This window comes from Haplochromis burtoni, unplaced genomic scaffold (assembly GCF_018398535.1).
Source record: "Haplochromis burtoni strain Fernald_Lab_line unplaced genomic scaffold, NCSU_Asbu1 Contig_1264, whole genome shotgun sequence".
NCBI classification, from domain to species: domain Eukaryota; kingdom Metazoa; phylum Chordata; class Actinopteri; order Cichliformes; family Cichlidae; genus Haplochromis; species Haplochromis burtoni.
Window position 1 is genome coordinate 30,177 of NW_024583625.1, and position 25,511 is coordinate 55,687.

Sequence of the window (25,511 nt, forward strand, 5' to 3'; positions counted from 1 at the left end):
CACACACACACAGTGTTTTTTTGCATCACTTCAGAGGACATTACACTGACTTTTCTTCTTTTCCTGAAGACTTGACCCAAACTGCGCCCCAACTACTGCGATCATCAGTTTATCCTACATCCTTACACTAAAATCTAATGACCTGTTTTTTAAAATCTCAAAACGGAGGCGAGTCCCCGTAATATAAACAGCTCTACATATGTCCCCACAACATAAGTAATGCAAGTGCAAATACACACATACACAGAGTAAGTACACAGCCTAAGGGAAGAGATGGCATGAAGTTGCACTCAAAGCTGTGACATCTTTTTGAACTTTAACTTATCTAGGCTTTTGTTTACATGGGTACTCCTTATTTCTGCACCACCCTGCTGTGCATGCATAATTTCAAACTGCTTTCTATGCCTGAAAAGATGGAAATGCATGCCAAAACACAGAAATAGCAAATCGAAAGGGACAAAGGCATAATGACAAAAATCAGCCAGCTCATACAATATGCATAAAATATAATGTGACAGATTAAAAGAAAATGGCCTCAACATCTTGCAAAACATTGGCATACCCAGCAGAAAGACTCAGATGCCCCAACAAGATGAAAAACGGGTCATTCTGTTCTTTCACACTCGTCTCAACAGAAACGGCGATCACTGCCGGGCAGACGCTGGCATCATTTCAGGGTCCTTTTTGAAATGGAATTTAATCAGAAACAGCTATTGTTGTTCAGGACTATGTGCAAAGAAATGGCTCAATCACTCAACAGGATTAGCCATATAACAATTTGTCATGCTAATTTTGCTGCTACCAGCACTAAACTTCATGCTGAAACTAAGCTGTCTCTTAAAGTACAGCAAGGTAGTGGTTCCCAAGTTTTATCTTTTATCTGACATACCCCCAAACCCTGTCAGGCAGACTCAAACCACTCTCACCTCACCAGTTACTCAAAGCATTTAGCTTACCATTTCTGAATGATGACCATTTAGGTATAGGTATAGTCTCCATTTAAACACTACTCATTATGTGCAGGGACCACTTCCAATCGCTTATTTTAGCTAACAATTTCAATGTATACTTTTAATCTAGCAATTTTACTTATTAATTTATACTTTTGGCTATTTTAACCATTTTGCTTGTAGTTACGTCTAGCTAATGAATTGCAACTTTTTATCAATCATTTCAGCAAACTAGTTCAGTATATTTCTACATACTCTATATAGAATTAAGTTTAACTGCTTGCCATACAGTTTCCTTATAAACAATCATTCATTATTATATATTTTTCTATTTTCTAATTTGCAATTTCAGTAATTTATCTGGACTATTTTCTATTATTTCATCTGGTAATTAATAAAATTCGCAATTACTTTATTTGAATCCATGAAAGTGCTTTTATCTAGAGTCTCACTTTCTGCTGTTTATCAATGCTATCTTCTGATAAAAGCTGTTCAAATCCACCAAAAAACAAAAAACCCTAAATTACACTGCAATTTTGTTTTGTTTTTCATATTCACTGTGCAATTCTGTCCACGTACCACCTCGATACTGCAGAAGTATCTCCTTTAGCACTTGTATTGCAGCTTGCAAATCACCACATGAGGTACAAAGCTGTACTCTTTCTTTGCCACTTTCTGCTATAACAGTTATAGTTTTACCACATTTACACCAGTACTTGACCTTTGTCTTGAAACCCTCAAAGGCTTGCCTCCTCTCAAGTTCACACAGTAGCCACTGATTGCTGATGACTCAGACTGGAGACAGAGATATTTTCTCCCTCTACTAGGAGCTGTCACTCGATGTAGAATATCCCCCCCGCCAGGAAGTGACACCTCTGTGATGACCAATCATCAGCTGTCTCCCTGGTGATGATGGTGGTGTTGTCAAGGCAACCATCTCCTAGGGCAACAGACACCGGTGGCAACGTGGGACAAGACGATGAGTGAGAACAAAGTACCTGGGGTTTGCAGATTAGGGGGTGGGGGACACGTGCTGATGGCATCATCAGATGGGGGAAGGGTTCGATGGTGACACGTCCCTGTTGACCCCACATTAACACTGATGCTTTACTAGGGATGCTTTTGCTGTACAGCTAATTAAATGATTTCCCCTTTTTCACTCTAGAAGGAATTCATTTAAACGAAGCACTAATGTATTCATATATATAAACATATATTCATGTGGATTTACCACCACCTGCCTACTGCTTCCAGGTGGGAAGAATGTCAGTCCCCTGCTGTAATTAAGGAGATAATGCACCAAATGGCTGAACACAAACTAGATGAAGTCCCTGGTAACAGTGCGATTATTGCAGCCGCCCTCCTACTTTTTATTGCCTTCAAGGATCAGCAATAAACACCTGTCCTCCATGCTTGAACCCACACTACCACAAAGACTTTGAAACACGTAAATGTGAACTTCCATTCAAACCCTGAATGTGAATCATTGTACATGTGCCAAGCAGAGTGCTAAAGTTAGCATCACATGTAGTCAAACAGAAACACACACATTGGCAAAAAGAAAAACGTTCTGTTGTGGAAAAAAAAAAAAAAGCTCATATAGCTACACATGATGCTAAATGGAACTGGCTCACTTACTGCTGTGTTATATACAGTGGGATGCAAAAGTTTGGGCAACCTTGTTAATAGACATTATTTTCCTGTATAAATCGTTGGTTGTTACAATAAAAAATGTCAGTTAAATATATCATATAGGAGAAACACACAGTGATATTTGAGAAGTGAAATGAAGTTTATTGGATTTACAGAAAGTGTGCAATAATTGTTTAAACAAAATTTTGGCACTGTTGTCATTTTATTGATTCTAAAACCTTTAGAACTAATTATTGGACCTAAAATTGGCTTGGTAAGCTCAGTGACCCCTGACCTACATACACAGGTGAATCCAATAATGAGAAAGAGTATTTAAGGGGGTCAATTGTAAGTTTCCCTCCTCTTTTAATTTTCTCTGAAGAGTAGCAATATGGGGGTCTCAAAACAACTCTTCATTCTGGAATAAGGTGCTGTGGACTGATGAAACTAAAATAGAGTTATTTGGGCATAACAAGGGGTGTTATGCATGAAGGAAAAAGAACACAGCATTCCCAGAAAAACATCTACAGTGAAATATGGTGGTGGCTCCATCATGCTGTGGGGCTGTGTGGCCAGTGCAGGGACTGGGAATCTTGTCACAGTTGAGGGACACATGGATTCCACTCAGTATCAGCAGATTCTGGAGACCAATGTCCAGGAATCAGTGACAAAGCTGAAGCTGCGCCGGGGCTGGATCTTTCAACAAGACAACGACCCGAAACACTGCTCTCGATCCACTAAGGCATTCATGCAGAGGAACAAGTACAACGTTCTGGAATGGCCATCTTAGTCCACAGACCTGAATATTATTGAAAATCTGTGGTGTGAGTTAAAGAGAGCTGTCCATGCTCGGAAGCCATCAAACCTGAATGAACTAGAGATGTTTTGTAAAGAGGAATGGTCCAAAATACCTTCAACCACAATCCAGACTCTCATTGGAAGCTACAGGAAGCGTTTAGAGGCTGTAATTTCTGCCAATGGCGGATCTACTAAATATCGATTTCATTTCTTTTTTTGTGGTACCCAAATTTATGCACCTGCCTGATTTTGTTTCAACAATTATTGCACACTTTCTGTAAATCCAATAAACTTCATTTCACTTCTCAAATATCACTGTGTGTGTCTCCTATATGATATATTTAACTGACATTTTTTATTGTAACAACCAACAATTTATACAGGAAAATAATGTCTATTAACAAGGTTGCCCAAACCTTTGCATCCTACTGTATCTACTTTGGTGATATTACTAGAGTGCCCTCTAGAACATGAAGCCAAACTGCTGCCCTGTGTGTATATATAGTAATCAGAACAATAAAGAGTCCCAAAGGGAAACTAGAACTCCCCATTTCTGTTCCATAAGAAAACCTCACTCGCAATATCGCTGAATTTTCCCAATTATTTGACAATGGACTTAACATCATTTTTTGACATAAAAGACAAATCCATAGGCAAGAGAGTAGCTGGATTTAGTTCAAACATGTTTTTTCTAACAAGCTGACAAACAAGACTGTGTACTGTGGGCCTTTTTAGCTTACAGGTTTTTATTCCAAAACATCAGCCAATTTTACAGAGGAATTCTCTAAAATCCACGGGTGGAATTTTTTTCGCTGGAAGGACAATCTGCAGACCTTTGGACTGACACGGTGGGGGACAGCTTCAATACAGGAGGAAGGGGGTAAATCGCAGTGACAGTCCCTGCAGGCACTGGTTGTCTATTTGTCTTTGGCAAACTTACACTGACAGAGAAAACAACATGGCGGTAGACTATCAACCCGAGTCCAAGTCACAAAGCATTCCCAACTGCTGTGGGAAAATGCTTCCTGACACGACTGCTGGTTTACGACCTACCCGACTGCTTTGGCCATCTCAGTGGCTCGATAAAGACCAAACAAAACCAACAAGAATGGACAGAAAAGAAAAACACACAAAGGTGAAGGAAAAGGTGTGGGATAGGGTGAAGGTAAGGGTCTTAAAGGACATAAGGGCGGCGGGAAGTCGGGCACACACAAACACACAGGTGAAGGGCGGGTTAGGAGATAAATACCAGAGCGGGCGAAGGGATGTTTCCTTTGGGGCTGGTGACTATGCTGTTTTTGGTGCTGTTTGTCTGGGGCTGTGCAGGAAAGGAAAGGAAAGGTAAGGAAAAGGAGGAGACACAACAAGAGTGTTAACAGCAGCAAGAGGTGGGCTTGTGAGTGTGTGTCCATGCTTGTGCTCGTGTGTTTTTGGAATTAGCACATATATGTCTCTTTGACAGAATCAACTTTGAGGGTCTCACCTTAGTGGCTCTCATGTAAGGTAAAGAGTTAGGATTTGTCTTTTCATTCAGTAAAAACTCAATGCAACATTTTGATATTCAGAATTTATCTGCTGTTCTGTGTTACATTTATTTAATTTGTACCGTGCGGATCAGAGCAAAGTAGTAGGATACATGTAGGTGTGCATCCCAGTGAGGCCTGAAGGTGGCAGGCAGACGCAGCAACTGTGAAGGGATTATCCTAAAACGTTCACTCTCAAGACTGATCTGTAATTCTCAGGTGACACCACGGGCTGAGGGGTACTCTGACATCATCATGATGTCACAAGTGACTTCCCCTGCTTGGGATTCCACATCAAGACGTGCCGTTTGGCCGTAGTGAATCACCTTTAGAAGCCTGGATGAAATGCTCTTTTGAAGATCAAACATCAAAGAGCGGCCGGCTCTTTGGAGCGTAGATTGATCTAAATTATTTTTGCATTGAATCTACATTACATTTGTAATCCTGCTGGGGGGGAAATATCCAGTTTAAACCCTACAAAGGATCAAGCCCTGGGTGTGACAGTGAATAAGCTACAATTACGTCAATGGTAATTATGTGAGTTGATACAGTAAAATGCAAGCAATCTTGCTTGTAAGTGAAATTTCAAGAGGTCTTAAGTAATCAGAAGGATTACCTAATCCCCTATAAAGACTTGGCTAAGATATGGCATGATGTTGGTGCGCTGCCAAGCTAGTGAATGATTTCACCTAACATTAATTAGATAAGCACAATATATGAGAATTTAAAAGTGCACATTTTAAACAAGCCCAGAAGATTCAATAAAACAAAATGTTTGGTAATCTTGGTGCTGCAGCAGTGCTGAATCAGAGTGGCTGTAATGGTGACTCTTTAACACTGACTTTCAAGATGGAAAGATGAAGACTGATGTGTGTGTGGTTGTGGGTGTGTATGTTTACCATAATATGAATTTTTTAAGCCACTGGGCTTACTCAGAGGAGACGAGACGAGAGGAGAGGAGAGAGAAGAGGAGAGGATGCCAGCACACATATGGTGCGAAACCACCACATAATGCAAGCACGCACTACAGCAAGTAAAAGCTGGTGTTAGCTGACAATAAGCTGACATATAGAAATTTTAAGCACCCATACAGTAACCCACACACAGCCACTCCCAAACAAATCTCCACACTCACACACAAATTACACCAAACAAAGTGGCTGTCACTCCGCTGCCTTTGTGACGATGAAATGCATTCCTCAAAGCAACGATACCATCGTGAGCCGTCTTAGTCAGAGCGTGTTTGCAGTATCAACTCGGGGCCTTAGCATTTACGTCATGTGTGTTTGTGGAGAGAAAACTGCTAACACTTCAGGGAGGCATTGAAAGAAAAAAAAAAAAAAGAAGACAGCAGTGCTACGGCTCGCCAGTTGTGGAGACGACTGCCAATCATTGTCATCTTGAAAGCAAAATGTCCATTAGATCATTTCTAAATTATGAAACAGAACACCGGACATCAGGAGTGATCACAGACAATTATAACCATAGATGAGGGTTAAAAGGGGGTTAAAGTATCCACACGAGGTTTCCAGGATGGGTACAGGAAGAACAAAGGAGGGAAAGGTGCAGAAGAGATGACAAGTGTGGTAAAGGATGAGCCAGATTAGAAGATCGGAGAAGAAAAAAAGGTTCCTTCTGCGTAACGGCAGGGCAAGAAGTTAGGGGTCAGAAATAAGTGAACTGAAACTAGCAATTCTGTGTGGTTTAATATTCTTATGCAAATTCCTGTTTCATTTTAAATCCTCCAAGTATGACACTGAACATGTAGGGTACATGGACCATTCACAGAGTGTATGTGCCCTAGATCAGACTTTTGTACTGCATGTACTGCATGTTGTGTTTAGTCAGGCAAAGCCAGGCTGTTGTTTTGTGATCGTGTCTTCAGCGTTTGGATGCAGTACTGTGCTATAAACCTGCTTTTTTCTCCCAAGTTTGTTTAAAACAAATAAGTAAACATCTAAACGCTACCTAAGACTGTCTAAAGTCAAGCTGGTACTGACAAAATAAGTGCACATGCTGGAGTCATTTCCAGTATACCAGAAGCTTAATTTAAAAACTGGAACACTTTTTGACCCATTTCTGTGTAAAAGGAACATGCGCGCCTTGCTTAAAAGTAAAAGACTGGTCTATTTTTACATTTGCAGAGGAGAACTCAGTGGCATATGTGAACCACATACTGTATATTCTGCTCTTAAACCTCATACAGCAATGTTCACAGGTTAATGTGGCAGTAAATACATTGATACACTGTGAGTAGTACACTGGAAAAATTGCACACTAATGTTTATCTACATTAAAGTATGCTGATCCGCTGTAATGGCCAATTCTGATGCACATGCATGTTGGCCTCTGCAAACACCGTGGGTAACGAGTCAAGTGAGGAGTTGATTTCCCGTTTACAGGCTGTAACAGCGAGAGAGAACCGAGCCACAGCAATCAATGACCTAGCCTACTGTAATCAGTAATTACTGGACATTAGTGCATGAATATCAGCTGAACAGTATTAGGTTCTGATATTTGCCTGGTTCTTTATTCATTTGTAATCCTATTATAGTTTTTTTTCCCTAAGTTGTTTTTGAATAGATGGAAGTATAGCTAAAAGGAACAGTAGGTTAATAAGAGTTCTGAGCTAACTTAACTCCGGAGCCTCGTGGGGAGTCACCTTAGGCCAGGTGGGCTGCTGGGCTTGTAACACACTGGATGAAACCCTTATTAAACAATATTTAATATTCAACATGTTTTTTTTATGGAATTTCATATGCTGCCCAGCTGCTGCAGCATCTGCTCTGTGAATGGTCAGCATAGGTTACAGATTCAGCGTAGTAGGTGAAAACTATAGCGTTCTTAGAGGTGGAGGATTAAATAATTATACTTTTACTCTTGTTTGAAGTATGCACCTTGTTAAACTCAAGGGCTCTGTCTCAAAACTACAAGTACTGGCTCCGTTCTAAAAGTGTGTGCCTGACAGATCTGGAGCAACATCCCTGGAGTAACTCTGATGGAACTAAAGCACCCTGCTTCCATTACGTTTTCAGAGTATTCTCGTGACGCCGTACTTTGCAACGATCATCCCGGCCTGTCAATCAAGCGAGTGAGACCATTGCTGTGACTTGTGCCTGGTTTTTTCTGTCAATGAAATATAACTTTCTGTATACGCTGTCATTTTCTTTATGTGACATGGCAGCTGTTGCCGCTCAGAAGCTACTCAGCCTCTGTAGTTCCTAACAAGGTGCTGCTGTTGCCGTCATGTAAAATGCATTACCTCGTGTACACCAGAGCATTTTTAACAAGAAGTGCCTACATGACATCTGACTGCTGTTGAATAAAAATGATTTATGAATCGGCACCCACTGTGCCACAGAATAATAAGTTAGTGAAGGAAGGGAGTCTCAAATCTATTACACAGAAGGAAGAAAGGAGACCATAAGGGATGGAACAAAAAAAGAAGTGACATGGCAAAATGCATAAATAGCATGCTCACCATATACTGGACAGTAGAGCTGGACTTGCGTTTCTGTCCTCAGGCAATTGATGGATGGATTTATTGATGGATGAGCAGATGGTAGAAGAAGGAGGGATGGGGAGGAAAATAAAGTAACCAAAAAAACAACAAGTGAGTGTACTGTCAAAAAAAATGAAATTAAAAAACAAAGAGCAAAACAGAACTTGTCAGCATAGACCAAAAGCTGTACACTTTGATGGCAAGTGAAGAGAAGTTCCCATACAGCTTAGAAAAGGCAGAAGGAGGAGCAGCTCCTTCAAAGAAGTGAAAGGAGCAGTGGTTGAAGCGAAGGCCATCAGAGAGAGAAAATTAGAAGAGGAGTCAGCTCATGGAAGAGTCAGAAGGCAAAAATTCAACCTATTGCTTCGGGGACAGTGAAAGGGAAGATGGCACGGTAAGAAAATAGCATGACAAGGAACTGCAAGATTTATTATGTAAGCGTTTTCCCAGACTTCATCTTAAATTTAAAATCACAACTGGCTTGAATTTTGTTGTTACATGTTGCATTAATGCATCAATAATTTATCGGAGACCAAAATAAATGTTCTCAATGTTGTTATTTTACATTCATCTAAAACTGTTTTGCAGCTTTTAATCTAAAGAAATCTGCACATTGTGTATATAATAACTAGTGTAAACTTAATAAGGATAAACAGTGTGTCATATAACAACACTGTTTAAAATGCAGAATATGTTGGTTCCTCTGAGCAGTAGCTGGCGTCGAAGGAGGTGAAAGGTGGTGGGCAACCAGTGCCAGAGAGAGACCGCTTGCTTGCACTGGACAGGTGCTACAACTGAAAAGCGTCAGGTGTCATTAGGCATTAATGAGCCAGCGGGAGAAAAAGCAGGAAGAGGAGAAGACCATGAGAGGAGCTCAGAGTTTCAAAAGGAACAAAAGGACATTTGGAGATTATAAGAAGAAACAAGAGAAGAGGGAGAAAAAGGAGGCAAGCAGGGACGGCAGCAAATGAAGAAGACGCCTTTAGAAATGGTTTGGGGCGAGTGTGTGGGGAGCCTGTTGCTAGGCAATGAGTGCGCCGCAGTGGAAGTAAGCGTCTATTTCTGTCGTCTGAGTTTCCAGGGTCCAGACTGGCAGCTATTCCTGGAACCGGAGTCACATTCCCTGCTGAACCGACTGCGCAGGGAGGAACGGGAGGGGGGGACACATTCACGCACACACACTCACACCAAATCCATACATACACACACACGCATGGACACTTGATGCTGCGCATGAGTGTAACACACGCATGGACACCCACGCTTACGCACACTTGTGTACAGGCATGCTCACAGCCCCGTTTGCACGTTCAGTCTCTTTTCAAGCTGATAAACAAATGGGATGTTTTCACACAGACACACACACACACACACACAGTCTTACAAACACACACATACCTCCATGTCCACGTGCATGTGCCCAAACCTTTGCCTAATATAATGTATAATGCTGAGAAGCATGAATAGCACGTTGCATGTACGTGGCGCACACAGACACATTCATGATAGCTGTGTGTGGGATGTGCTACTGCAGCGTGTGCATGTGAGAGCGTGGGATGTGAGAGATCTTCATTAAATGGATGAACAGGAATGTGGGGTTAAAGACCAGATGGGGTGAGGAGGAAAAAGAAGCATTGAAAGAGGAGCAAAAGGCAGAAATGGAGGGATGAGAGAGAGGAAGTGATGAAAAAACAAAATGTGAAGGGCTGACAGATGGTTAGATTTAATAATGGAGATGGAGAGGTGGCACTGAGCTAAATAATGCTAAATCAAAATAAGAGGTCCTTTCAGGAGGATGCGCTACTCGAGGCTTGTGCACTGGCAAGTGGCATGAAGGCTGATACGCATAGCACACACAGACTCGCATACATGTAGACACACATCCAGATGTGTGTACAGATGTGTATTCAGAATGGGCCACTCACTTTAATAAAATAATTAGATAATAACTTAAAAATCCAGCAGCTCTCATTCTGATACACAACACCTCAAGCCAAAAAACACAACTTTTACATGTAACACTAGACAAACATCCAATGACAGAACATACATGACAAGAAAGACATTGTAGGCAAAAGTGAGACTAGCAAGATTAAGAAATAAATGAACAATCGAGCAGAAAAAAAATGGGGAAGAGGAAGAAGAAGCAGAGTTTCTAGCCCAGAAAATGTAAGGAAGGAGGAAAAGTCAAGGAAGGAGATAGGTAGAGAAGTAAGAGTGTGCCCCTTACCTTGACATCTGCCTTTTTGTTGAGCAAAGTCTTGGCTGCTGCAATGACAAACAGGGAAAAACAACCAGTTAAAGGTGTAGCTGAGCAATAGCAACTCCATGTTTCTCAGCGAGTCTTGGTATGAGCTACAACCTTAACCTACATTGAAGCCTTCAGAGATAATCTGGATTTGACTGAAATAATGTTCTTTACTGACCTTAGTAGTAATAGTCTATTTTGAGTAATGATAAGTAAAGGTTGCCTGAGGCTGAAAGAGAAAGGGAACCTTTTGCACACTGAACTTAAAAAAAAAAAAAAAGTGTTTTTTACAAAATGACTCAAAGCTAAACAACTACAACCTCCTGAATTTACTAGAGTCTACAGATGGATACAGTATGAGTATATTGATTCATCTATTAGTCAAACAACTTGCCTTGATCTTTCCCCCCCCCCCAATTTCATAACAGCATGTACCTGTAAAACTGAATTCTTTGACTGCCTGAAAAGTAAAGTTAAAACCAACCTTTCTTAATAAGGCTTACATAGAACTACAAATGCACAACAACTCAAAGATGTTTAATACTAATGTCAAGGTATTCAAACTGCAAAGTGGCAGGGTGAAAAGTTAAGCCAGTGCAAAAAAAACAGTACTTAAAGATGGTCATTGAGGCTGGCTTTAAATACCAGTCAATCCCCACTGACTCTTATGTTAAATGCCCACCATTATATTAGTCAACAATGTGCTTACAGCCTGGTAAAAAACAGTTTGGGTCTTTATGTATAGTTTCCCCCTTGACAGCAACTGTTTGATGGGAGGTTTTTGGGTTTTGTTTTTACTCATTCATTTGTTAAGGCTTCAGGGTTGGGGTGTGACCGCTTCGATGAACAGCTGAGTTGAACCAGGCGGCTGTAGCTGTAGTTCTATGCTTTTAAACAGCCACACAAATCTCACTGTCTCCATGGGAACAGTATTGCTCCCAAAGAGAAGTTGGCATATGAAGCGGAGGAGCCAGGGAATTGAACTACCAACCTTTCAATTATAAGCCAGCCCGCTGTAGTCCCCGAGCCACTCAAACAGGCTACAAGCAGACAGACTAGAAATTTTCCGAATATGGAATTTTCACATCAGTTTGTCTTAAGAATAGTTGGCACAAAGACGCTGTTGTCAGTGAAATAAAAATACTCTCCATTTGCATTGTTTCACATGAATTCTCAGGCTAAAGTCTCCCTGAAGCCATGAGGAAGTCAAAGTAAAGATGGCTGCCTCACACGGCAGCCATAAACCCAACAATAAGCCCTGCCTTAAAGAACTCCACAGAGGCTCAAAGGAGGATTAGTGTTCAGTCTGCTCTCTAATGAGGGGTAATGAACGAGGGGGTGAGGGAGGAAAGCAGGAAAGAAAGAACGATACTATAGAAAAAGTCCACTGATGAGCATAATACCCATAATCCTTTACAACAGTGGAAAGTGCGTGCAGTCAACAGAAGACAGTCCGCAGGGCATTTACTGTGACTGCACTGCTAATGCCCAGAAAGTAAGGTGGTCTGATTGCATTAGATAGCTACATGTTCACCCAGAGGCCTCCAAAGTAAGAGCCAGACTCTGGCTTGCTGGTCAGTGGAGCCTGTGGCTGCATCTGTGGGGATGTGGACAGAGGATTAGCACTAACACGACACCAGATGATGAGATTGGACGTGCAAATTAGTGCAATTCTACAGCTTTAAAGTTGGTACCAAAATGCACTTTCTTGCTTGTTGGTATTTTACAGCTGTAAACACCAACACAAGGATAGAAAAATGACTTCAGGAGAGCATAGTTATGACTTCTAGAGTTCTTATTTTGATCATCATTATTATTTTACAATAGGAACATTATTTTCTGTCTGCGATGTCTTAATTTACCAAAGTGAACACTTAACTCAGTTAATTTAATTACTCAATTACTTCTGAAGACAATAGCTAGAGCATGATATAGAAGGCACAAATCTACCTTCTCAAAAGGCAAATAAAATATATTTAAACACGCTTAAATTGGGTTGTTTTTGAAAAAAAAAAAAGATTCTCAGAAATATTGTTTTGCTTTAGTATAGATGTCAGTGCTATACATAGATCTCATACAGGTTACCTTGTACAAAGATGTTTACATTATCACTGCCATAATGTGCCTATCTTATAGTAAATAATCTAGCTGTGATCACCTGGGAGTTAAAAAGCCAGATTCCTCTCAGTGTTACTTCCATAGATGCTTGCTGTGACTTTTTGCTAAGAGCCTGAGTGCAGCTTCAAGTCTAATCAGATGCAATCACATCAGTATCCAGCCATGTTACATAAAACACTATTTATGGCAGTCTGGTTGTTTTTTCTTTTCTTTTTTCTTTTTCCCTCTTTCCTTCCCTCTCTCCCTCATTCCTCTTTCTCTGAACATCAACCTCCTGTTTGATTTCCCCACTTCCATTTCAAAACATGTACCAAAGCAGCTACACTGAGTGATCAGAAGCTTCAAGTCGATGAGAATTCGGACTATGTGCTGATTTCTTTGGGGGAGCAGAAGTCCAAACAGAGAGCGGTCACTTCAAAGACCACTGCAGGCCATGCCAAATTTAAACTGTATCCTTATAAGAGCACATTTGAAATAGCCATTAAGATAAAGATCAAGAGAGAAAAATACATGGAAGATAGGGTGTGCACACTACATTTTTTTTTTTCTTTTCTGCCTCAGTGATTCAGTATATTGTGCTTGAAGTGAGGTTTGCATATTCAGCAGCCAAAAAGGGAGCAATAGGAAGTGATAAATAAGCACTTTGTAATCTGGAGGGATGTGAGGATGGCATGAATGTGCATGTTTAATTGTTGTGCTGTTCTTCCTCAGTCTCCTTCCAAAGGCCGGTTGTTACTGAGGAGAAGAAATGGGGTCAGAAATAGTGTCAAGTTCATTCTCTCGTATTCTCTGATGGCTTAGCAGAGAATGAGAGGATATGAGAGCAGAGAGGAAGAGTAAGGAGAACATGAGTGGAAGTGATGAAGGTATTCAAATGTGCTTTCCAAAGTGACATTTTTCAGTCAAACTGGATCTTCCAAAAATGTCTTTAAGTTCCAGGCATAGCTGTGGAAATCTGAAAAGAGCCAACATTAGCTTAGTTCAACCCAAAGGTTTAGAAGCAAGGGGTGCTCCTTACCTTGCCACAAATTACACATGAAGCAAGAAGAGAGAGGAGGAAGAGATTAAATCAAAGGCATCACTAATAAATTTCTATTAAAATCATGCAAGATGGACCACTGCAAGAACAAAGCAGGGATGGGCATTGATTCACATGAAGTCCCACATAACGGAATAAGCTAATGGAGAGATATGCCTATAATGAAGAGCCCCTCAATATCTTCTTCATATAACACAGTCCAGGACAGATTAAAAGACTGTCCGCTGCTGTCCTGCAGGATGTTGGAGTGAGTTTGAGTAGATTTTACTTGTACTTTTAATGTATGAATACGTGTAAAAGAACAAGGCCTCTAGTAATCCAGTGAGGCAAAGTGAGGCTGATATGGAGAGGCAGTCCACTATAAATATTTGATCGGAGTCTCGTGGAGGCTGAGGGACACAGAGAGGACGGTGGTGTCCCAGTAGATTATAGAAACAAGGACACAGCCACTGTTTCTGTCTCCTTAGCTCAATGCTAGATTGTCACATGAAGTTCTTTGCTGTTCATAAACGGGCACCCTACTAAGCAAATGTACAGTGATAAGAAGCTTATGAGCATTCCCCGATGCACAATGGCATCAAGGAACGATACGGTAAAAAATTTAGGTGATCTGTGGTCTGTGAAGGGAGGCTTTTAAGCTTACATTTCAATTTAACAGACTTAACATCTTTTAAATAAAAGAGGAAGTAAGATAGACATTTTTCTTGAAGTGGTTGCTGAAGCTACAAGCTAAGTTACATTTGTCAGGAGGGAAGATATAAAGCTCATAGCAGTTGCTTAGGTTGTTGTGCGTCAGCTGGATGTGCAGCTGTTTGGCAGCTAGGTCAACCTGAACCACTTGATACAGCCATTGCAGAGTTTTATCATTTTCTTGTCTTAATATGTTTAGACAGACGATGTCTTTTTTTGTCTTGCCTTGCATAACTTCTTAAAACATGACCACTGTGTTGATTCACCACATAGTGGGCTTGAAATAGGTTATGGTGAGTGTTCTGTGGTCTGATGTGGGGGAAAAAATACCACAGCACACCTGAGAACAAACCAATATATGGTTGAGTTGTGACTGAGTTAAAGGAGCCACAAGTTAATGCCTGAGTCAAGGCCACATGTAGACCAAAGCATCATGCAAGCATGTGCCAAGGTTAGGCCAAACAATTACTGCTATCTGGTCTAAACTATCCAGAAATGCATGTGCCAACTGCAATCTGGGAACCCGTGAATTTAGCCTTGTAAAGTTTTTGGAGTTTTTCTTAGTCAGGATACCTGGATAGGGCAGATGTAGATGGTTCAAGATTTCTTGTTTTTGGATTCTGGAAAATACTTCTTGCTCTCAACGTGGACTGTTATGTACAGGCAACTAAATATTGCTCAAATGTGATTGGTTAGTTTACAGGACTACAAATAGGCATTTTTTTTGGAAAGCACTTTTCAGTTTCACCACTGAAAAATTAAGCTGAAGTTAACAGACTTTAATTAGATCTGGTTGTCTAAAACAAAGCCTTACATTCAGTCTGAAAAGTAAAACAACAAGGCTCCAACATTTACAATTAAAACATTGGTCCAACGACCAATGACTACATGTTACAGCAATACAGCTACATACGAAACTGGACTGTAAAACCTACAGCTCAGTTCACAACACAATTACTGAATAAGTACTAATATGGGACTTATCTTAAAAAAAACAACAACAACTTTAAAAGGCTTCGACTTCATGAAAACAAGCCCAGCCTTGCATCATTTACAGTGTTCATCATGCACCAGAGTCCCCTTGTGTTGCAGCGCATGCACCAGTCCAGTGCCCCATGCAGCATTCACCGACAGCTCTCAGGCAGTTCCATCCTTAAAGTTACAGGGGTGAACTTTCCAGTGTCATTGTCAGACAGAGAAAAGAAGAGAAAGGGAAAGAAGAGTGAGGAGTGAGGGGAAAGGTAAGATGTGACATTTGAGGAAACAGGGAAAGTGGGAGTGAAACTGGTGAAGTTGTGGAAAAGTATTGGATGACTCAAGAATCAACAATGTCCAGAGAAGTAAAAATGCCAGAATACAGAAAAAGGGAATGGGGTAAAACTGAGTGATGACAGAGATGGCACAACTGAGATGGCAGGAAAAGAGTGGAGAAAAAAAGAGAAACTGAGAGACAGGACAGCAGTGCGTTTGGGCCATGCTCGGTGACTCTGTGCAGAGATGAAGATAATACGATGAACAGGGGTGTGTGGTAATGACAGAGCAGTGATGGGCTCTGAAGCAACTATCAAATCCCAGACAGGAGATGAGAGATGTGCTGACATAGTAAATGACAGCAATAGCTGGGCTTCCACTCTTTAGGTCCTTTTCAAATTTAACAGCCTAAACATAGATTGAAAAAGACGGAAGCTGTAATATTTAGTTATCTTGCGGAAATTAATTTCTGGTTTTCTCATTAAACAAAAATGTTTTCAGTCTTTCTTACCAAATTAAATTTAAAGTTAGTGGTGTTTTTAACATCAAGAAGAGACATATGTATAAACCAATAGATCAGATCACCATTAATACTTCCCAGTTACATTAAAAGAAACTTGCATTAAAACATTAAATAGGCCTTATATTCATTCTTTTTAAGCTTTTTAACATACTTGGAGTAGACAGAGTTAGTCATAATGTTAGACTATTTATTTTATTTCTTACGTGTTTTCACTACCAGCAGACACAGAATGTGTGAGTTTTTACAGTGGGAGAGAACGTATGTGTTTGTTTTAATATTACTCTGCTTGTTGTTCTTGTGTCAGTGCATTTTTAATGATATTTTTAAATATGCATTAATATGATTCTATGTTATGTGTTTGAGGATCCTCTAGAAAAGGATATGGGGCATCAAAAGGGCTCGCCAATTAAACTTTTATAACTAAAAATCTTAACATTGTATGTAAGTAAAAATCCTTGTTTTATTAATTAATTTAGCTTAAATTAAAAGTTGGGTAACTTTCTTTTACATTGGGGAAAAAAGCATTTAGTGCATATTGACTGTAAATTGTTTTTAAAGATGTCACGTTTGGTGTCATATGGAAACATTTGGTGTTGTCAGTGCTACTACAGTTTGTAAAATTCCAGTCATTTTTATAAGAATATATTGTTATGTGTAAAAATATATCATTATTGCTATACAGCTTCTTCAGCTTATTTTTAAAGTGACAGGATTTTTTAAATGTACTGCAATCTTTTGAAAATAGAATATGCAAATATTGTATCTGTAATTAAAAATCTATTAAATAGTCACTAATTTGTATAAATGTCCAATAACAGGTTATCAAAAAGAACCTAAATGAGTATTTTAAAGACATGTTTTAGAAGCAAAACTCTTTCACATTAAAAATTATTAACATAATAGACGTGAAAAGGAAAAAGCTTAAATTTCTTTCATTTGTCGTATGTAAAACACGGTAATAGTTAGCTGGAAGCATAGCTAATACTGCAGCTGTTGAGATGAGGGGAGGTGTAGTTAGCAATGTTGTCAGCCATCATGCTCTGAACTCCCATGCTCGGAAAGGAGGGAGGGGTAGCAGAGAAGATTGAGTAAAGGGAAAACAGAAGAAGAAGAAGTTCAAAGAGTCAAAGACAGGTGCAGACAAGGGGCAGGGTGGGAGGGGTGGCATGCCCTGGGTGAGCCACCGTGATACCTTGTTCCACCAGCCCTGCTGTGGTGCCGGCGGCTGCAGCCACAGCTGCTGCAGCTGCAGTGACAGAGGCTGGAGCGGTGGTCTGCCTGCTGCCCACTGTTAAGAGTCAAATACCCAGTCACACGTGAAGAAAGAGTTACAAAGCCAGGAGGAAAGGAATGTGAGAAAAGGTGAAAGAGGAACAAGGGGTCAAGATGGAGAAAGGGTGGAGTGATATTTAGTAAGAAGGTGATTGACGAGGAGTCGGATACAACAGGAGGTAGGCAGGTAGGGTGGGGGAAGGAAATAACAGGTGAGGAACAAAAGGGGCGGAGACACACGGGGGCTCATTAGTTTAGAAGGAGGATTAATTTATATACACAGACCACTGAAAGCATTTTTATAAATGGAGTCGCTGCTTTGACAGAAGAATCCACAGAAAAACATCAGGCAGTGACACAAATCTTTACTTCCATGTGGGACACTTTAAATCTTGCCATTTGTCTCAAAGAATACCTGAGAAGAGTGTTAATGTTAGGATGATGATGGCAATGATGATGCAGAATCAAGCCGCAGTTAGTATGTGTTAGATTTGTAGCGTCTGTGCTTTTAAAACTAAACTAAAAAAACATCATCTTTTCCTGACAGCATCTTTATTTGGTACGTTACACATTGAAATGTGATGAGAAATTGAACCACCTCTGTACCAGCACAGACACTGAAACTGATTTGTGTAACACATGATTCATAATATATGCTGAAAATACAGCAAGCCATTGCATAAAGCACTGACGTTGGATCCTGCCTTGATGTAATGTGCCACAGCTATCTTTCTCTGAAAGCCTATCTCTCACTTTTTACTTTTTTAACTCTGTCTCGTTTTCTCTCTGACTCATTCACCTGCTGACCTACTCTTATATTTGAGTTCTGCTTTCTCACAAGAGGAAAAATGGTAGGAAAAAAGGTCTCTGAGAGCGGTCGCACAGGCAGGCCACACACCTGGGTCAATGTGTGTATGTGTGGGGGGGATTTAAGAATTGACTGATTGTTTAGTGGATATTCAGACTGCTTCCCATGCCGATGCTTGCAGTGTTAAATCAGCTGCTGTGAGTCATGTTTACTAAAGCAGCATGCTTATAGACAGACGTATACACACATTTATATATGCAAAATACACATTTGTACAAGAATGAAGACTCAGTGGGTATAATTCTTCCAAAGCGATTACCCTGAATGCATAAAAGCACTATAATGTTCTTCCATACACAGTAAATGACAAAATATTTTGTCATTGTACAGTAGATGAGCTCCCGTTTCATAGACCACAACAGTGCCAATAAAAATCAACCTAGTAAGTTCCTATTTAACCATCTACTGCATTTAATACATCATAGGTAAAAAAGAAAATTCTCAGTTTAAAAAAATTTATATCCCAAAGTTTGGGAGGGGAAGAGGGAGTGCTGAAGTACACCATGTTGCTTGAATTAAAGCACAGATTCAAGATCATGTAAAACTTCAATAAAGTTATTATTACAGAGATATAAACAAATACAAAGACAAGTACACAGACATCAACAGCTTGCGGATCAATTCAGTGTTTCCCCACATTTTGTTGTTCCAGTTCAGCGTGGTGCAAAAGACACACACAGAATGACTGAATCATTTTCCAACTATTGTTGCTGTACTTTAAGATTCTGCTGTGGGTGATTCACTTCCTGTAGCTGAAAAACTGTCATTAAGTGTTAATGTAATGTCAGGTTGAAATGGTCTTAGGTGTTGTACCTCATATTTACAGAGTGTGAAAATATTCTCAGGACATCGGGACGTGAGAGCAGCGAAGAAACAATGTGCAGCTGTTTTTATTAGACTAAATGTGGTTTTAAAATGTGAAATTATTGGAAAAATATCACATAAAAACAGCTCTTTTCATAAAAACATCCTGCATTACATGTTAACAGCTACATACACAAGAAAACCAAGGGAAACACTGAAGCTGCATCGAAATGAAATGGAAATGTGAATCTGAAAGCATGCTCTTTAATCTTTATGTAAAATATAACTCTTGAGAAAGAGACAAATGAGTCTGTCATTAAATATTTACATTTACCTGTGCTTACCAGGTGCATGCCACCATTTTTTTAAACATCAAAAGCCTCATTTTACCTGCTTTGCTTTTCTCACTGTAAGAAATAAAAACTGAGTTTCCCACAGAAATACCTTACTCGAGTGGGCTGCACTGACATAAAATAACAACTAGCAATGTGTTTTCTTTTTCACCTGTCCGGGAGAATGACACCAGCTGCCAATTTACTAGTGGACAATCTTTTCACACTTCCTTTCACAGTTTAAAAGTTTGTCATTGCTAACCAGATACTAATGGCTTTAGCCTGTCTCATATTTCCATACCGGCAGGCTGACCAGGTCACTGATGTGGCAGCCCTTGATATTGTTAAGCTACCTCTTCAGAGGTTTTTCTCCTGGAAACAGACTCCAACTCCACCGACATATATCCACTCCAGGGATCTGCTGTTAATGTAGGGTCACTCTAACCAGAACCCAAAGTGAGTAGAGTAGTTCACGTGCCACTACATTGCAGTTCGTCAGTGCTGCAGAGCAAAACTACAGCTACGCTCGCCAAATACAGTTTAAGGTGGAGTTTTTTCACAGACAGAATGTAATTCTGTGGGAAACACAGTAATTTGTTTGTGGCTGAAAAGATGTGTGGTGGAAGGCACCAGAGATCAATAGTGAATACACAGGATAAGTCAAGTTCTTAGGTGGAGTATTTTTTTAAAGAATGAGTCCTCCAACATAGTGGCATGTCCCAAACAGACTGTAACAAGTTTGCATTTAAAATTGCTTCTAGAAATTTTAATACCGGCAGGTGTTGGTTCACAGATATGAATGGTAGGTTTACAAAAATGGAGGATTCAAGAAGCACTTACCGGAGAAATTTCGAGAAACCAGCATGGTAGTAAGAATGGCCCCCTGAGAAGAAAACAAAAGGACATAAACTTAATGATTTTGGTATTTTTAGGGAAATTAAAACCCATTTTTCCCCTCTTCTGCTAGCAATTGATTTGCCACAGCCATCATTTAACCAACATTCAGGTGATTAAAGTGTTATATTTGCCGCTTGAATCAATAAAATTGTCTTCATTTGGAACAATCCTGATTTGCAGCAGGTGAAAGTCATACTGGAAGCTTTCAGTGCTACCCCTCAGCCTCCTGTCTCTCAAAATTAGGTGTCTACACCACCCGCCCAGCAGGGTGACAATAATACCCCATTAGTCTTTTACAGCTGAGGGGTAAAAGTCAATTGAAAGATGCCACTATTCGTGTTTGATTTATAAATGATTTCTTAAATGTGGGGTGTAAAATACACACAGTAATTTATTACCAATAAAGATATAACCCCAAATTAAGATTCAAATTATAGAGAGAGAAAAAAAAAAAAACTTTCTTCCACAATAACAAAGAATACCAAGCTGCACATATAACCCACTCAGACCTACTCACATCTAAAGCGCTGACAACAAGGCCAGGCTATGAAAATCAACAGCAAAAAAAACTACTTGATAAAATGCAGCATGACTGCAAAGTGAGTCCGTATAATAGCCTGGCACACGAAAATGTTCTGCAGTATTGTCCTAGTCAAACAAAAATGTGTGAGATACAAAGACAGGAGACAAAGGACAAGCAAAAAAACAGAAGAGAGAAAAAACAAAGAACAATGAGGAAAGCAGCTCGTCTTAGCACTTTTTTTTCTCTGGAGAAATCATCTCAAACTGGAGGCGAAAACTTTTCAAAAATGGTTTGGAATTTCAAACAGACGATGGGATGATGATATGCCTAATATCAGAATAGATAACACATCTCTCGCTCCCTGTAATCAGAGCGAATAGAGTGGCAGTAACGAATGTCTAAAAGGTCAGAAATAGATATGAAGTCCACATCTGAAACATCCAGCTCAAATTCAGAATTAAAGAGAAAAGAACAGGCAGTAAATGTCTAGGAGATTTTTGCATCTCTAAATGATTTTATGCAACATATTACAAAAAATTAAAGCTACACTGGAGTTAAATCAAGAAAAAAAAGACTTAAAAAACAAAGTACACACAAAAAAGCTTGAAAATAAACAGCCCTCCTCTTGATGCTCTCCACTCTCTCACTCTCAGTTTTTTAGCCCCTCACCAGACAATGCACACTAAAAAGAAGTCAATTTTGAATTTTGGCTTGACACACAATTTAAAACCCACTCTCTCAGCTTGAAATGCATCAGCTTTGGGCCTCCCTTCTTATTTCCTGTGTGGACTTGTTAAATCTGGATATCAACTCTTTGCGATTGGCCTCCTGTCATGGACTAGAGTTTCTAAAAGCTAAAAACAGTAGATTGGTTTGACTTGAGACGGCAAAAATTAAGTGTGCAGAAAGGTTATTGTAGATTTTTTCTATTGACCACTAACACATAAAACATGTCCCTGCTTTAGGAAGTATCCAGAAGACCATAAGTTAATGATAGTATGCTAAATTTTAGCATAAACCTGGAATTGGATTTATTCAATTAAAATTTGTTATTGTGTTCGTTTTTATTTAAATGCACTAAATCACAGATTGATTGTCTGTATATTTTGTCCTCTTTTCATACTGTGCATGCTTTGATTTTCTTATAGTTTTTGTTGTGGTTTGCAGTTTCTGTTCACTATGTAGCAAAACATCTAACCTTGCCACTTGACTTTAAATGTGAAAAGCCTGAGACAATTGTTTGACGCTGTTGGCATGTTAGTTGAATGGTGCAACATTTGCCTGCAGCCACCTGCACTTCAGCTTGCCATGTGCTGGTATTTAAGCCATGCCAAGAGTGGCCAAAAGCAGCAGGGTAACAGTGTCATGCTCCAATGGCTAAGCTGTTACGTCCACACAAAATCTAAGCAATAAATCAGTGTAAAAGGGAAACCATGCATAACACTGAATCTAAATTTGAAATGACTTTGCATATGTAAATATCATATAGATGAAGCAAATGCTATATTTTATACTGCAGGCCAATTAAACCCACTTATGTTTTCTTGAATCACTTTGGTAAACCCTAAAGTAATGAGGTAATAAAAGTGAGTGAGGACAGCAGCAGAAGGACTGCGAGCTTATTAGAGCAGAAGGGGAAGAAGTGTAATAGGGTGAGTATGTGAACAGACCTTGAGTTTCCTCCTGGCATTGAATTTCTTCAGGCACTCCACGGTCTCCTGTCTGTGCATCATAGATGCCACTGTGGATCGTTGCTGAGAAAAGGAAGAAGAGACGGAAGAAGAGGAGTGGGGTGGGTAGAGGAAGAGGGTGACAAATACAGAATTATATTTAGGGAGAAGAAAAAGATAAAAAGAACATTGTCTGCCTTCTTTAGATTTGCATTTAAGGCACCCAGTAGTGTACTCCAGATGTGTACAAATAAGTTTTGTCTGCTTGTCTATCAAGCAGAGGACACTTACGCAGACCCATGGGTGCTTGAGGGCCTCTTGAGCAGTGATCCTCTTGGCTGGGTTGATCGTCAGCATCTGGTTGATCAGGTTTTTGGCCTCTGGGGTGACTGTGTCCCACTCTGGGGATGGGAACTAGAGGCAGAGAAAACATAAAGCTCACATTCACAGAGAGGATATAGAATGTCCTTAGATAGTCTTTAAATGGATTAAAACATATTTTCATATTACACCTGCTGCCTATCTTCATCTAAACACCTCACATAAGGGGAGCAAAATTATCCTTCATAATCACCATCTGAAAATTAACACATATCTGTGTTTACCTCTATTTATCCAATTGGCTCTCTAAGTTACCATATCGTTAGCACTGTAGGCTGCTTTGCAACCCACCTCTACCCCAGCTCCTTCTTTTCTTCCCCTTTCTGTCTTAATAAGTGCCGTTATTGATGCCTGCTCTGTTCTATGCTGTCTTTCTGCTGCTCACCTCAGCTCAGGCTCATCTTCTTTAAACATTTAGTGGTTCTGACTACCTTCTCATTTCCAGCTGTTTATGGCAATCTTACATCCTTCCTAAATCTATGCTGCAGTCAGTAGATTTTAAATAGCAAATCTAACTATGCCTTGGCCTTTTATCATGACTTTATGTAGTTATTTTCTTTGATGTTATGTCTCTGTAAGTATTTCACCTGTACCATGTACAAATCTTCTAATTTTCAGGCATGCTTTTTACAGTGTGACTACAAAATTTAATGCATGTAGATGAACCAACGTTCGTTCTCTCGTTTGACAGAGTGAACGTGTGTTTGCTGTACTGCTTAGATGTGTAGCTCAAAAATTTGAATATACTGAAAAAGTGCAGTTTCTTCATTATTAAATAAAAAAAACCTCATTTCCATAAATACGACACTCAATAAAAAAGTGAAATATTTCAACCCTTCTTTGTTTCCATTCTGATGGTTACAGTTTATAGGTCGTGAATAACAGAAAACCAGTAAAACAAACAAATAAGTAAAAGTAAATAAATAAAAATATATAAAAAAATAAAACACAGTAAACATTTCATTAAGATAAAAATAAATAAATAAATAAAAAATGTACAATTTAATTAGTTAACTGATATACTCAAATATATGCCAGGTCCTGCTGAATAAGAAAACCAGCATCTCCATGAAGCTTGTCAGCAGATGGAAGATTTTCAAACAAAATGCTAAATTTACTTTTATCTGAAATTAGGACTTTAGACGACTGAGCAACAGCCCGGTTCTTCTTCTCTTTAACCCAGGTAAGATACTTCTGGTTCAGAAGAGACTTGATATAAGAAATGTGACCGCTGTAGCTCTTTTTTCGAGGACGTGTGTGTGGTGGCTCTTGATGCACTATCATCAGCCTCTTTGTGAAGTTCTCCCAAGTTGTTGAATTGACTTTACGTGAAAATCCTCAAGGCTACGGTCATCCTTGTGCACCTTTTCCTACCACACTTTTCTGTTCCAGTCAACCTCCCACTAAAATGCTTCAACACAGCACTGTGAACATCCAGACTGTTCAGCAATGAAACTTCTGTGGCTTACCCTCCTTGCAGTGCATCTAGAATATATTACAATTCTGAAATGCAACTTTGTATGTAACACACCCTGATGTGTTAAAATAGCAGCTTTACTTAGAGCTTACATGTCTTTGTTGGAAATCTGCAGAGCAGAGAAACACAGAGGGACTAACAAACAACCCAGCTCCCTGACCACACATGACCTCAGGATGTTGCCAGTAGATGTCCATCCAACATTACAGCCACTCAGGCTCCCTGCGGATGTGTTGTTTAACGATACCAAAAGGCCAGTCCAACACAGCCCCAAGCAATTTGTTAAGAAATTCTCAACCCATCAGGTCCCGTTGTGTTTAGGCATAAACACTGTGTCCTATGAGCCCAGAATCACTGCCAGACTCAGGAAGACTCTCTCTCTCTCTCTCTCACTATCTCTGTCTGACATGGAGCTCAATCTGATCTCCATGCCATGTGTTCTAAGGTGAGGCTCATTCCCTTGCACCCCCTGAAATATGAATGAGGTGACTGAGTTATGTAATAGCAGCCAAAAAGGAAAGAGGGCAGTGGGAGGGGAGGGGAGGGCATTACAGCAGGAAGGGAGAAATGAGAGAGCGGGAGAGGAGACTCACATCATAAGCCCCAGCCTTGATCTGCTGGTACAGCTTGTGCTGGTCCTCGTCCCAGAAAGGAGGGTAGCCCACCAGCAGGATGTAGAGGATCACCCCTGAGACACACACAAAAACACATGGACAAACAAGTACACAGACATACACACAAACACACAAAATGCACATTTTGTTAGAAACTGGATTTCAGACAGTTTGTTTCTCAGTTTTTATCATCTAGGAAATACCATATGTGCCTTGTGTATATTTCTCACCACAGGCCCAGATGTCCACAGGTTTGCCATATGCCTCCTTCCTCAAAACCTCAGGGGACAGATACCCCGGTGTGCCAGCAAATCCTGCAGAAAAAAAAAAAAACCCAAACAATTGATTGACATGCTCAAGGCAATAGACTGTGTTGGTGCTATCTGTGGATCAGCTTAT

At 39.9% G+C, this 25,511-nt stretch overlaps 1 protein-coding gene across 50 annotated transcripts in view; it reads right to left on the bottom strand.

Moving 5' to 3' along the window:
- Window positions 1-25,426, bottom strand: part of LOC102293296 (calcium/calmodulin-dependent protein kinase type II subunit beta) — a gene marked incomplete at its 5' end in the record, with an annotated part of 40,736 nt that extends 15,310 nt beyond the window's left edge. For 7 of the 50 annotated variants that reach the window (XM_042216805.1, XM_042216794.1, XM_042216786.1 and 4 more), the window contains 9 exon segments: window positions 4,630-4,698; window positions 8,385-8,417; window positions 10,636-10,673; window positions 17,467-17,562; window positions 20,391-20,433; window positions 22,641-22,724; window positions 22,932-23,054; window positions 25,092-25,186; window positions 25,343-25,426. In XM_042216805.1, the coding sequence (XP_042072739.1) occupies window positions 4,630-4,698; window positions 8,385-8,417; window positions 10,636-10,673; window positions 17,467-17,562; window positions 20,391-20,433; window positions 22,641-22,724; window positions 22,932-23,054; window positions 25,092-25,186; window positions 25,343-25,426 (665 nt within the window). 50 annotated transcript variants of the gene reach the window in all.
- Between the last annotated feature and the right edge of the window lie 85 nt (window positions 25,427-25,511).